This window comes from Pleurodeles waltl, chromosome 9, assembly GCF_031143425.1.
Source record: "Pleurodeles waltl isolate 20211129_DDA chromosome 9, aPleWal1.hap1.20221129, whole genome shotgun sequence".
Lineage (NCBI taxonomy): Eukaryota > Metazoa > Chordata > Amphibia > Caudata > Salamandridae > Pleurodeles > Pleurodeles waltl.
In genome coordinates, this window is record NC_090448.1 from 475,903,368 (window position 1) to 475,915,480 (window position 12,113).

Consider the following 12,113-nt stretch of genomic DNA (forward strand, 5'->3'; position numbering starts at 1 on the left):
AGCTTGCAAGTGAACTGGTCTAAATCATGTTTATTCCCTCTCACCCAAATTTCTACATCGCTCAGGGATGCACTTCCAACATACTGCTTACCATGGTGTCATGATTCCATTAAATATTTGGACATTCAAGTTTATCACTCAGTTGAAGCCCTCCATGATGGGAACTTAGACCGTGCACTTCGCTCTATTTGCGGCTCCCTCACCTTTTGGGGCTCCCTGCTGCTGTCACCACTGGGGAGAGTGGTGATAGCCAAGATGCTAATACTCCTGAGACTGTTGTATTTATTTGCATCCTTACCAACAGTCAATCCTAAACATTGTTTTCGTCAACTACTGTTATCACTGATATGGGGGAAGGGCAGACAACGGGTTGCACATAGCGTACTACAATGCCGGGTCCTAGAGGGGGGGCTTGGGTGCACCTAACTTTGAACTCTACTATGCCGCAGCACAATTACAATGGCCTTTGCGATGGCTCAATGCATCCACTAATGCAGAAAGGGAGTCAGTGTGCGCGAGACTGGGCGCAACACCTGTTTACACCTAGTTATCGGATCCCACGCACCCACTGTCTAGGGGAACCACCTTAATGAAGACTGCCGCACATGCTGGGGCCGTTATATCCGGCGCAGCACTGGAGGTCCTCCATATTACCAGTTGATCCCCTTGGCGCAACTGCTAGGTGGTCAGGCACTGTTCAGGATTCACGACTTAGCCCCCGTGGGTGGAGGCGGAGATAACATCACTGGGTGATCTCTTTAAGGATAGAACCATTCTGTCATATGCTGACATCGTGGAACTCTATCGTTTGGGCCTGGGGCACTGTCTGACTTATCATGCTGTGCATAGGCTACTCTGGGTCGCCTGGGGCACGGCTGACGTGAACGCCCCAAATTACTAATATTACACACATTACTGTCAGGCATCTGTCATAATTGAGCCATACTATTGTTATATGCAGCCATGACAGCGGGGAACCCATGGAGGCAGCCTGAGCCAGATGGAACGCAGATCTCCCACAACCACTGCCACTATCGAAATGGTGAAATGCTCTACAACAAGTGAAATTGGTGTCCCGCAACCCCAGATTTCGTTATACTCAGTTCAACTACATATATCAAACATATTTATCTCCATAGCAAATTAAGCGTATGTTCCCCTTCTCTGTCCCTGGGTGCCCGAGGTGTAGTCTGATCCAGGAGAAATTCTACCATATGGTCTCGGAATGTCCCCCCCCCCCCCCCCCCATTGAACACGTAGCACACTATCACTGCCCAAATATGTGAAATAACAGCACACACTGAACCATACCCCGGGTTTCTACCTATGAGGGATCCGCCCCAGTGCCAGGAAAGACAAGTACCTTCACATATTTGTGGATGTGGCAGCCATGCAATGGAAGGCGCCTAATCCACCAGATAGTTCCCAGTAGCTTCAAACAGTATTGCAATAGGCCAACGCAGAGGCAAGCGTATTGCGCATGATGGGAAACAGAGGCCAACCGCACACAGGATGCGAAATTTGGGATGTTTTTGTGGTATGCACTGAGATTAAAAAATAATCAGCGTCCACCATGAAGTAATAACCACTAGCAACATATTTATGACACAACGCTGCGCTTACAGGTGCAGATGTTGCAAAACCTGTCCACCGGGTTGTCAAATGATAATGTTGAACACAGATTTCAAAGTAGATTGAGGCACAGGGAGCACCAACAGTTTGACCTGGAGCTCATAATCAGATCACTGTGGACAGCACACCCCACCACTGACTTTTACCCTTTTCTTTTTCGCTGGGCCATAAACACTCCTTGGTAATGACACATTACAATAGCCCGCACTGTGTAGATGCTTATGCCTTTTCTTAATCAATGCATTGTTGTTCTCCTTCACTTATCCTTACCATATATTTGAAACATGCAGAAATGCTGTGAACTGTGCCCTCGCACATACATTGCTCCTATATTTTACCTACAAGCTAATCTTTTCCCTCTCTGAACGATTTTCTTTTCTGTCCATCTGTGCTACACCCCACCAATGCAACTGTTAATTATTACTATGTTACAAATCAATAAAACAGATATTAAAAAAAAATAGCTGGAACAGGTCAGTGTAGAAAGTGTGGAGCATCTCTAATGCCCGTAAATGGAATCCTGGAACCTTGGAACTGAAGCCCCTTTAATGTGTATAGTATTTGTTGTACTATGATATTCAGCTACTTCATTTCACTACAAGAAGCTCTAGGCTTGACGGTGAATTATTATGTATGCTGTTTTGCTGTTTGATTTGAGTCTCTGCACTCCATACAATCTCTTAGAGAAGTTTCCGACTGTTCTCCCTTGCTGCCTGAAGAGTCTAATACAGAAAGGGTGTACTTGGTCCTATTTGGGACTGACCCCAGTACGCCGGTTGCAAACGACCACAACTACTGAGGCGCAGTAGCCCTTGATTGCCCAGCGCCCCCTCCCCTAAATGGGGTTTGACACTTGTGCATTAATATTGCAGCAGATGCTGTACCTGTACTGCATTCTATTGACTGCCCCTTCCTGTCTGTTCTTGCTCAGTCAGGGTCTTTAAAGAGGAATACAATATCGGCCTTCTCTGATCAAATACTCATTCAGTAGGCTCTCCCTTCTCCTCCAAGCACAATGTTTTCTTTTTACTGAAGTTTTCATTTAGTTTCTGTTCCTCAAATTGTGTTGAGGCGACAAATTGGGGCACCAATCTCATTATACAAGAGCTCTTATAATACCCTCTTTGATTAGGCAAGGGCTAATACTGTAGCATGGCTTGAATACTGGTGATTTCCTTATTTTTCCACTGGTCTGTAGATCAATATAGTGAGGGTGGAGAAATCAGTAATCAAGTGTTTTTTTCCACTGGTCCACAGATCCACATGGTGAGGATGGAGGAGTCAGTAATCAATAGTTCCAGGGCTGGAATTGCCTGTCGAGTCTGTGCAAACCTACTAGTTTGTATGTTTTAGGGGTTTTCATCTGCATTTCTCTAATCTTTTCCCATACTGAGAAAGATTTGAAATGTACTCCTGACAAGGGCAGAAGCAAAACTTCTTCCTGGGTTGGGAAAAAAAGTGGTTGGAGGGCAAGTGAACTTGTAAATGCTCAAAAGATTTTCACATGAGCATATCTATACATGCATATTTACTTGGGCTAAATTACAGTTCACAAATTTTCTAGCAATATGATTTCCTGCTCCATGTCTGTCAATTCTTGTGAATTCATGAAATACATTGCAGTAATACAAAGACATATACCATACGTTCACTTTTGTGACTTTCTTTAAGAATTATGCCCTTAAAGGTCTGGCGTTAACCAAGACCTTTTTGTTTTTATTAAAATTCTATATCTTTCTCTATCTTTCTCTATCCATCTATCGGCTGGCTTCACTGAGTTATAGCATGCTGCTCTTTCACAAGGAGCATATTGGCACACAAAGTAGTGCCAGGAACTACTGCGGCAATGTGTGCTTTTTGAGACCAAAAACGATTTTTGCTTTTTGCCAATGTTTGTTACAATGGTGAGGGCCTGGCATCTCCCACAATAATACATTTTTACAAAAGCCATATCAAAACAAGACACTCATTGGCAAAAAAAAAACAAAAGACTGATCACCAATGTCAGACCTATTGGCTTTGCCAATGCTTGTTTATTTACATGTTTCCCATAATCTTGTTGAAACTGGTTAGTGATTTCCGATTACAAATACTTTTGAGAAACACTAGCATGCATCAACACATTTTACTAAATGATGCTTCTAAGAAATGGTACGTAAACCTTCATACTAGTTAAGCATAACATTTTTCCCCAGTTGCAGTTTATTCTGAAAGAAACAAATATCAAACTTGCTTTCAAGCTTCTGCAAATATTTGCATCTAATCAGAGAGCATACTGGGAGCATTAAACGTAGCCTCATGTGCTTAAATTTTGCAAACGTGAGCGCATATTTTTCTTACTGGAACCACTGTCAAGTAGTGCAGTCTGAGCTAACAACATTTATTTAGAGTGCGCACCCGATTAATAAAAGCTTTACATTAGTGAACCATAAATACACGTTCGAACTGCATTAACAAACAAGTTACTTTCCTTTGTTAATGAATTATCTGATAGAGACATATTCTAGTTCCTTACCATAAAATTTCCTCCAGGAATCAGTCTAGATCAGGAGATTTTTCATCGAGCAGTACCCCTGCACGCTGTTAGGTGGGGTTGGTCAACCCCGCATCCGTTGTTGGTGTCGTGGTCGCCGGATATGATGTCACAGGTCGTATATAGGCGTCACCCTGGCATGCTTAAGACAGTTTCTTTTCACGACTGTCCACGCGAGAAGCAGAGCCATGAAGAACACTGATCCTGGTGTGCCAGATTTAGGGCTGTGAAAGGGAAGTCCCTGTCTCTAGAAATCAGTTCGCAGAGCGGGTCGGATGGGTGGGTCGGTATGGAATCTGCAACTAGAATGTCTCTTCCAGATAATTCATTACCAAAGGTAAGTAACTTGTTCATCTGATAGAGACTTCTAGTTGCAGATTCCTTACCTTAGAATAGATACCCAAGCAATACCATCCCCGGAGGGGGGTCTGCGAACCAAGATCATGCTAAGAAGTCCTGCACAACCGAACGGGCAAAGCACCTGTCCCTTCAATTAAGACTGTCCAGGCACTAGTGTTTTGTGAATTTATGCAATGAGCCCACGTTAATGCCTGGCAGATGTCCAAGACTGGAACTCTGTGTGCTAACACAATGGTTGCAGCTGTTGCTCTGGTGGAGTGAGCACGCAAACCCTCAGGGGGTTGCTTCCTAGCCAATGCGCAGCACATTTTTGATGCAGAGAACAACCCATCTAGAGATGGTTCTCTTCTGCACTGCCCAACTTTTCTTCACACCCACATAACCCACAAAGAGTTGGTCTTCCACCCAGAACTCTTTTTGGGCCTAGGCAGTGGAGTCTGTCCTCTTCCTTAGAAGGATGTGGGGGTGCGTACAAAGCAGGCAAGGTGATGGATTGGCCTACATGGAAGGATGTGACTAGGAAAAAAGAAAGCCCTGGTACGAAGCACCACCTTGTCAGGATGGATGGAAATAAAAAGTGGCTTTGAGGAAAGGGCCTGCAGCTAACCCACTCTGCGAGTTGAAGTGATGGCGACCAGGAAGGCTGTCTTTCAAGTAAGAAGCTGAAGTGGACAGTTACTAGATTGGCTCGAAAGCAGCACATATCAAGAAAGTAAGAAACAAGCTCAAATCTCATTGGGGCAATATGAACAGAGAAGGCAGAAACATATGGGAAGACTCTTCAGAAATCTACAAATAATAGATTTAAACAAAGAGGGTTGGGTCAGGTAATTTCAGGAAAGTCGAGATGACAGACAAATAACACTAGAGGGTGCCCAGAGAAGAGCCCTGCAGAGCTAAAGAGCAAACAAAAGAACCTTAGAAAGAGGGGCAGAGAGTGGGTCAACAGACATTTTTGTACACCATGCCACAATTTTTTTTCTAACGACAGGCGTGTACCATTTTGGTGGAGGGGTGCTAAACGTTACAGACTTCGGGCGGAAGGTCAAAATCTGTCAACTGCTGCCACTCAGTCTCCACGCAAGAAGTCAGAGACTGGAGAGGTTCAGGTGGAGAACTGTCCCCTGCTGCTGCAACAGAAGATCCTCCTGAAGAAGCAGTTAAATTGGAGGATTGATGGCCATGCTCAAGAGCTTGGGATACCAGACTTTCTTGGGCTCGATCATTCTTGAACTTCTTGAGAACTCTAGGCATAAGTGGTAGAGGCGGGAAGGAGGCCCGAGTTCCATTCGAGACGAAAAGCATTGCCGAGTGGGTGGCGCCTTAGAAACTCCAGCACACAAAACTGCTGACATTACGTGTTCTTGGCAGATGTTCACAGGTCTAACCAAGGCTCTCTGCACTGCTGAAAGAGACCTTACACCACTTCCACATGGAAACGCCATTCATGATCGACCAGGCATTGACAGCTGAGTGCGTCTGCTCTGGCGTTCAGAAAGCCCGCCAGATGTTGAACCACCAGGGATATGCCCTGAGGTTCCACCCATGTCCAGAGGGGCAGAGCCTCCTGACAAAGGGTCACGACCCCACCCTGCCTGTTGCAGTACCACATGGCAGTGCTGTTGTCCGTGAACACCTGCACATCTTTCTCTTTGGGGGAGGGAAGGAATGCTTTCAATGCTAACTTGATCGCCCTGAGTTCCAAAAGACTGATATGGAGCCTGGACTCTGCTGGAGACCAGAAACCTCTGATCTTCGCCTAGCTTATGTGGCCACCCCATCCAAGGAGTGATCTATTTGTCACTGCTTGGGGAAGGGAGAGGGATCTGCCTCTGACCCAATTGCGGTTCAAAAGCCACCCCTGCAGATCTTGGGCAGTTCCCTCCGAGATCTGGACCATGTCGGAGAGATTTCCCCCGATGCTGCACCCACTGGAACTTCAGGTTCCACTACAGAGCCCACATATGCCATCTGGTATGTGTCACCAGCAGGATGCAAGAGGCCATGAGGCCTATCAGCCTAAGAGTCATTCTCACGAAAATCCAGGATAGAGGCTGAAACATCAGTATCATAGCCTGAATATCACGGACCCGCCACTTGGAATGAAGGGTCAGAAAATGCACTGTGTCCAGAACAGCTCTGATAAAAGGGAATGTCTGAGAGGGAGTCAGATGTGACTTCGTTATGTTTATAGTGAAGCTGAACCCCAGTGAATGCTGAAGGTCTGCCAAAGTCTGGAGGTGGGAGACAACAGCCTGGGGTGAGCCCACCTCCAACAGCTGATCGTCAAGGTATGAGAAGACTGAAACCCCTAACCTGCACAGATGTGCTGCAACCACCTTCACCACTCTGGTGAACACCCAAGGGGTGCTGTTAAGGCCAAAAGGCCAAAGGGGAGCACAGGAAATAAAAAATGTTTGCGATCTATCATGAACCACAAGTAACGTCTGTGGGTAGGCTTGATGGAAATACGGAAATATGCATCCTGCAAGACAAACGCTACCATCCAGTCTCCTTGGTCCAGAGCAGAGAGGAACTGAGCTAGAGGGAGCATCTTGAACTTCTTCTTGGGGAAGGGATTGAGGGTCCAGAGGTCTATGATAAAGCTGAGGCCTTTGCCCTTTTTGGGCACCAGAAAGTAGCAGGAATAACAACCACGACCTACTTCTGGCACAGGGACCCTTTGCTATGGCTCCCTTGGCCAAGAGAGCCGTAACCTCTTTGCAGAGAGGTTGGGCAGCATGCGCGGCATGGTGGCTGGAAGGAGAGGAACATGGTTGAGTGCCCCTTCTGTAGCCACGAAATGGGCAAAAAGCAGACAGAGGGCTGAGGGGCAGCTGCAAGGCCCAAGGACCGAGCTGTAGCCTGGGACTCCGAACACTGAGTCTGCTTTGTCTCCAAAGAGATGGGTGCCATCGAAGGGCATGTCCATAAGTGCTGCTTGGGCATCCAGAGAAAAGCCAGATGTCCTCAACGAAGCGTGGTGCCTCAAGGCCACTGTTGATGCAACCGATTTGCCAAGTGAGTTGGTTGTATCCAGCCCACATCTGATAGTGAACTTAGCTGCATCTCTCCCTTCAGCAACATCTTGGGAGAGAATGGCCCGGGCCTCCGCCGGGACCTGTGGCAGCACCTGCACAATCGTGTCCCATAAATTATGGGAGTAACGACCCAAAAGGCATGCGGTGTTCACGGACCACAATGCCAGACTAGTGGAATAAAACATTTTCTTCCCAAGCTGATACAGTCTTTTGGACTCCCTATCCGGGGGGTGCGGAAGGGAATGCGCCTGAGGATGTAGAAGCCTCAATGACCAAGCTCTCTGGGCGGGTCCTGGGTAAGGAATTTTGGGTCATTAGGCGTAGGCCAATGGTGGTGGGCGATTGTCCTGTTTACAGAAGCCCCTGTGCTGGGTTTGGGCCAAGTCCCCAGCAGGACATCAGTGCGGATCTCATTGAAGGGGAAGAAGGGTTCTGTGGAGGAAGCCACAGGCTGAAGCACCTCAGTCAGGAGGTTGGTCTTGATGGCCACAGAAGGCAGCTCAACGCCCAGGACCTCGGCTGCTCTCCTCACCACCACTGAATATGATGCTCCCACCCGTAGCCACGTTAGGGGGAGAAAGCAGGCCAGCATCAGGGGAGGCATCTGGGCCACCGGCTTCATCCAAGTCCTGAGCCCAGTCAATGGGGTCATCAAGCTGGCATTCTAAAGGGTTCAGTGACCCCTCCATACTCTCACCAAACCTGTTTCCACAAGAATAAAGGTCAGGATCCAACCTGGGGAGCAAGGTCCCCGTCAAAGTCAGAATTGGTGTCTAGCGATGCCAGTCTGGCTCCAAATCAGTCATCAATAAGTAGGGGAATGGCGCGGGCAGAGACGACATCGGGAGCGTCGACATCTGTGCTTTCGTCAGGGAAGGTCGCAGTGGCACGACCAACGCTGGTGTGGATCCAGAAACAGATCTCTGGGTACCTTCCAGGGCCAAGGCCAAAGCCACCTGTGCAGATCATAAGGGGGCCCCTGCTGACCCAGTGGGGCTTGAAGGCGCTTTAGAAGAGTCAGACTGCCCCAATATGAGGTGCATGGCCTTACAGAGCTCACGGAGTTGGGAAGGGCTGGCTTCGGCTCCCGGAAACTCGGAGAGTTGCTGAGACGACACAGAAGTAGGCTTCGAGGACAGAGGCCTAGAGTGCCGTGGCTCCTTTTCCCACGTTGTGTCATCTGACCGATGGGAGGAAGTTGAAGAACATTTGTTCTTCTTTGACGACTTCTTGTGCTTCCCCGAGCGTCCCATAGATTGCGAATGGGACGACAGAGTGTGGGCTCAGTGGACTTGAGTGACAGGCCAAAAGAAGCTTTAGGGACCGCCCCCTCAAAGCCTTCGGGTTCATAACCCAGTAATCCGAGCACAACTTTGGGTCGTGGTAGCACACCAAACACAAAAGATACATGAGATGCGGATCTGTCATGGGCATCATCTGATGACAGGAGTCGGTGGGCTTGAAGCCAGTGTTCCGTGCAGACATATTCAATGTATCACGAGGTCTAAAAGCTTCAACAAAAAGCTGAAAAAGCTAGTCAAAAAGTGCCTGTGAGGTAGCTCTCAACCGGATCACCGTGTAGCCTGTTGCAAAAAGAAAAGAACTGATATCAGCGTGCCGGATGGCGCCTATATATGACCACGATGCCATATCTGGTGACCATGACTCCAACGACAGATGCAGAGTCGACCGACACCACCTAACGGCATGCGGAGGTATGGCTCGAGGAAAAATCTCCAGATCCAGACTGACACCTGGGGGAAATTCTGAGGTAATGAATCTGCAACTAGAAGTCTCTAGCAAATGTATGAGCATAAATATTATCTCAACTGCAGACAGTTTCCTTGCTTGTAAACTTTCAGCCAAAGGGTTTGTGCTGCTGAGGATTGGGGTTCCTTGTCCCAAGGACAAAATAAACATGAAAACTTATTGCCCTTGACGCCAAACAATATCTCCTGGGCATTGGGCTATACGATTTCCACACCCCTGCTTATTGGTTCAAAGAAAATCTACTATTAGCTTCGAAATATTGAAATCTGAAAATAATGTTTAAGCACACATGGAAGGGACTAAATAAATTTAAAAAAATAAACAATGGAAAGAAAAAAGCTGTGTGAAGAACTGACCCACCACACCTGGCACTTTAGTGTAACATCACATTTAAACCATGGCTTGCAAAATAATAAAAGCCTTGTAACCTTACCTAGCTGAGATAGGTCCAGTTGTGTCCAGTGCATCCCTATGGGGCAACTCTTAGATAGTGTGCGGATAAAAACACGTCCAAAGGTATCCAACACCCAGACTGCATCCTGGCATGCTGCAAAATGAACCATTTCAACCTCAGGAGGCAGCTGCACTGTGGAAGGACGGAACTGTGGATTTTGATCGGTGACACAAAACAGATCTTTGTTGCTCTGGCAAAGCCAAAGGAAGGATCCTGAGGAAAAAGCATTAATCATGTTCAATCTTTCATAACAGAAAATCCGGTTCCATTTATAACAAGCTATATATATATATATATAAATATATATATATATATATATATATATATATATATATATATATATATATGCAAAAAAGAATAGAGAACTCTGGGTAGTTCCCAAGTTTAGGTGGAGAGCAGCTCTAGTAGGGCGCACCCTGCAACACCAGCGACACTCTAGATTTGCTCACCTCAAATGTCTGTTTATCTAGCAAAGTTTTTAAGCATTGGATCAGCACAGTGCTATCCACGCCGAGCTAGATGGCTTTTGTCATTTTACAGCTCGGCAAGGTTGACACTGTGTCAAACCTATGCTTAAAGACTTTGCTGTACAAATGGCAAAAGACTTTGTCACTATCTTCTTTTTTGCATAATTTATGCGGCACTCTAACCCTGAAAGGGATTTGTTTTGATATAAATATATATATATATATAGTAAACACGCATTCCTATAAGGAAAAACATTTTCTTCAAAATGCTCACAAACCTTTCCATTTTTTTTGGGAGTCAAAGGTGTCAGCGGAAGGAGGCTGTGGGAGGTTACTGCGCTCTCCTACCCACTGCTGTAATGGGGTCAAAATACCTGATAAGGTCAAATTTCAAATCCATCTATCTGTTTTAATTATTCATTTAAAAACTGAAACTAGCATGTATAACACACAACAAATATCACACTCTTAAAATTCAAATAGTAAAATAACAATTCCTAACTACTTGCTGCAAGGATTAAAAATCCCAAGCACTGGGTCAGCGGCCATAAAGACAGTGAAACCTGAAATAGATAACAACCGAGACCATTGCTTTATACCTTTCAATTCACATAGTCAATAATTCACATTAAAATTCTATCCCCTGCATAACAGCCCTCACACGTGTCTCGAGGTGGTCCATTTCATCTAAATCATGTATATTAAGAACTCTTGCAGCACTTGGAAGTCAGTGACTTCATTAAAACTGTTTCTGGCAAGCTGGTCAAAAATTGGTTTGCACATTTTCTTAACTGAAAGCAAAATGCACCAATAAAAATGTTTTTGGTGAATTACTAGAACACATACTTACATTCTCCTTACACTAAATAGAGATGAAATTTTAGTGCTTATAAGCTGGCTAGTATTCCATAGACATTTTGAGTGCTTACAAACACTGCCTTTCAACTACTGTGTCACTTGCAAATCCAGCAAAGGAGCAGAACCAGCCAAGCTCCAAGACCATCTGTGGAAGAGGCGGTGACACCAGGTGAGGGGTTTCATGATCTCCTGATTCACACAGACAGACTCCAGGAAGAAACCGGTTCTGATGACCTGTATGCTTTGAAATAGCAGCACGAGACGGCCATAGCTCAGCTGCTTGTGACTGCAGTACTAGCAGACAGGAGTATAGGACTGATCCAACTGAGCGGTACATTTGACTGCACAAATTGGTGACCAAAGCCGGTGCCCTAAAGAGAGATTTGTCGTCGTTGGGATCTTAGATCCACATCTACCCTGTCTACAGCCATGTGACCTACAATGCAGATAACAATTGCCAAGCACTCATATTTATTGTCAGGATAACTAACATAGTGGCTTCATGCTGTAGAATTGTGTGCTTTGTCTATAATAGGAAAGATCCAAACCATTTGCTCATCATCGCCAAATTACTGGGTGTGTCCTTAAAAGAGAGGAACAGTTGCTCCAAGAACCACAAGGTGTGCCATACTCAGATCTAGGTCCTGCAACTAGATATTCTCATTCTAGTTTTCGATCACTTCAGCATTTACTTCATTTTGTTAAAAGCAATTCGATAACACAGCTCAGTCATCCATATTTCTGTATTGCATCATTCAGTATATACACAGTCAGATAACACACTAAGTGACTCACTGCTCGGCAAATACTCACAGATAGTACTTAGATGAACAGTAGTTTGGTTAATACAATCGGATAACACTTCCATGGTACTTGGTATGGTAAAATTACATTTTTCGTACATTGCTTTCACCAACAAACAGTCATCATGTACCCACAGGTTAATCTATAGTGAATCTGAATGAGCAACGAAAATGCGATAATATGTCAACCAAAAT

At 45.6% G+C, this 12,113-nt stretch overlaps 1 protein-coding gene across 1 annotated transcript in view; it reads right to left on the bottom strand.

Moving 5' to 3' along the window:
• TECPR2 (tectonin beta-propeller repeat containing 2) overlaps positions 1–12,113 on the bottom strand; it is a 657,145-nt gene that overhangs the window by 159,137 nt on the left and 485,895 nt on the right. The window contains exon 17 of the mRNA XM_069207305.1: positions 9,770–10,003. Within this exon, the coding sequence (XP_069063406.1) occupies positions 9,770–10,003 (234 nt within the window). The remainder of the gene's footprint in view (positions 1–9,769; positions 10,004–12,113) is intronic.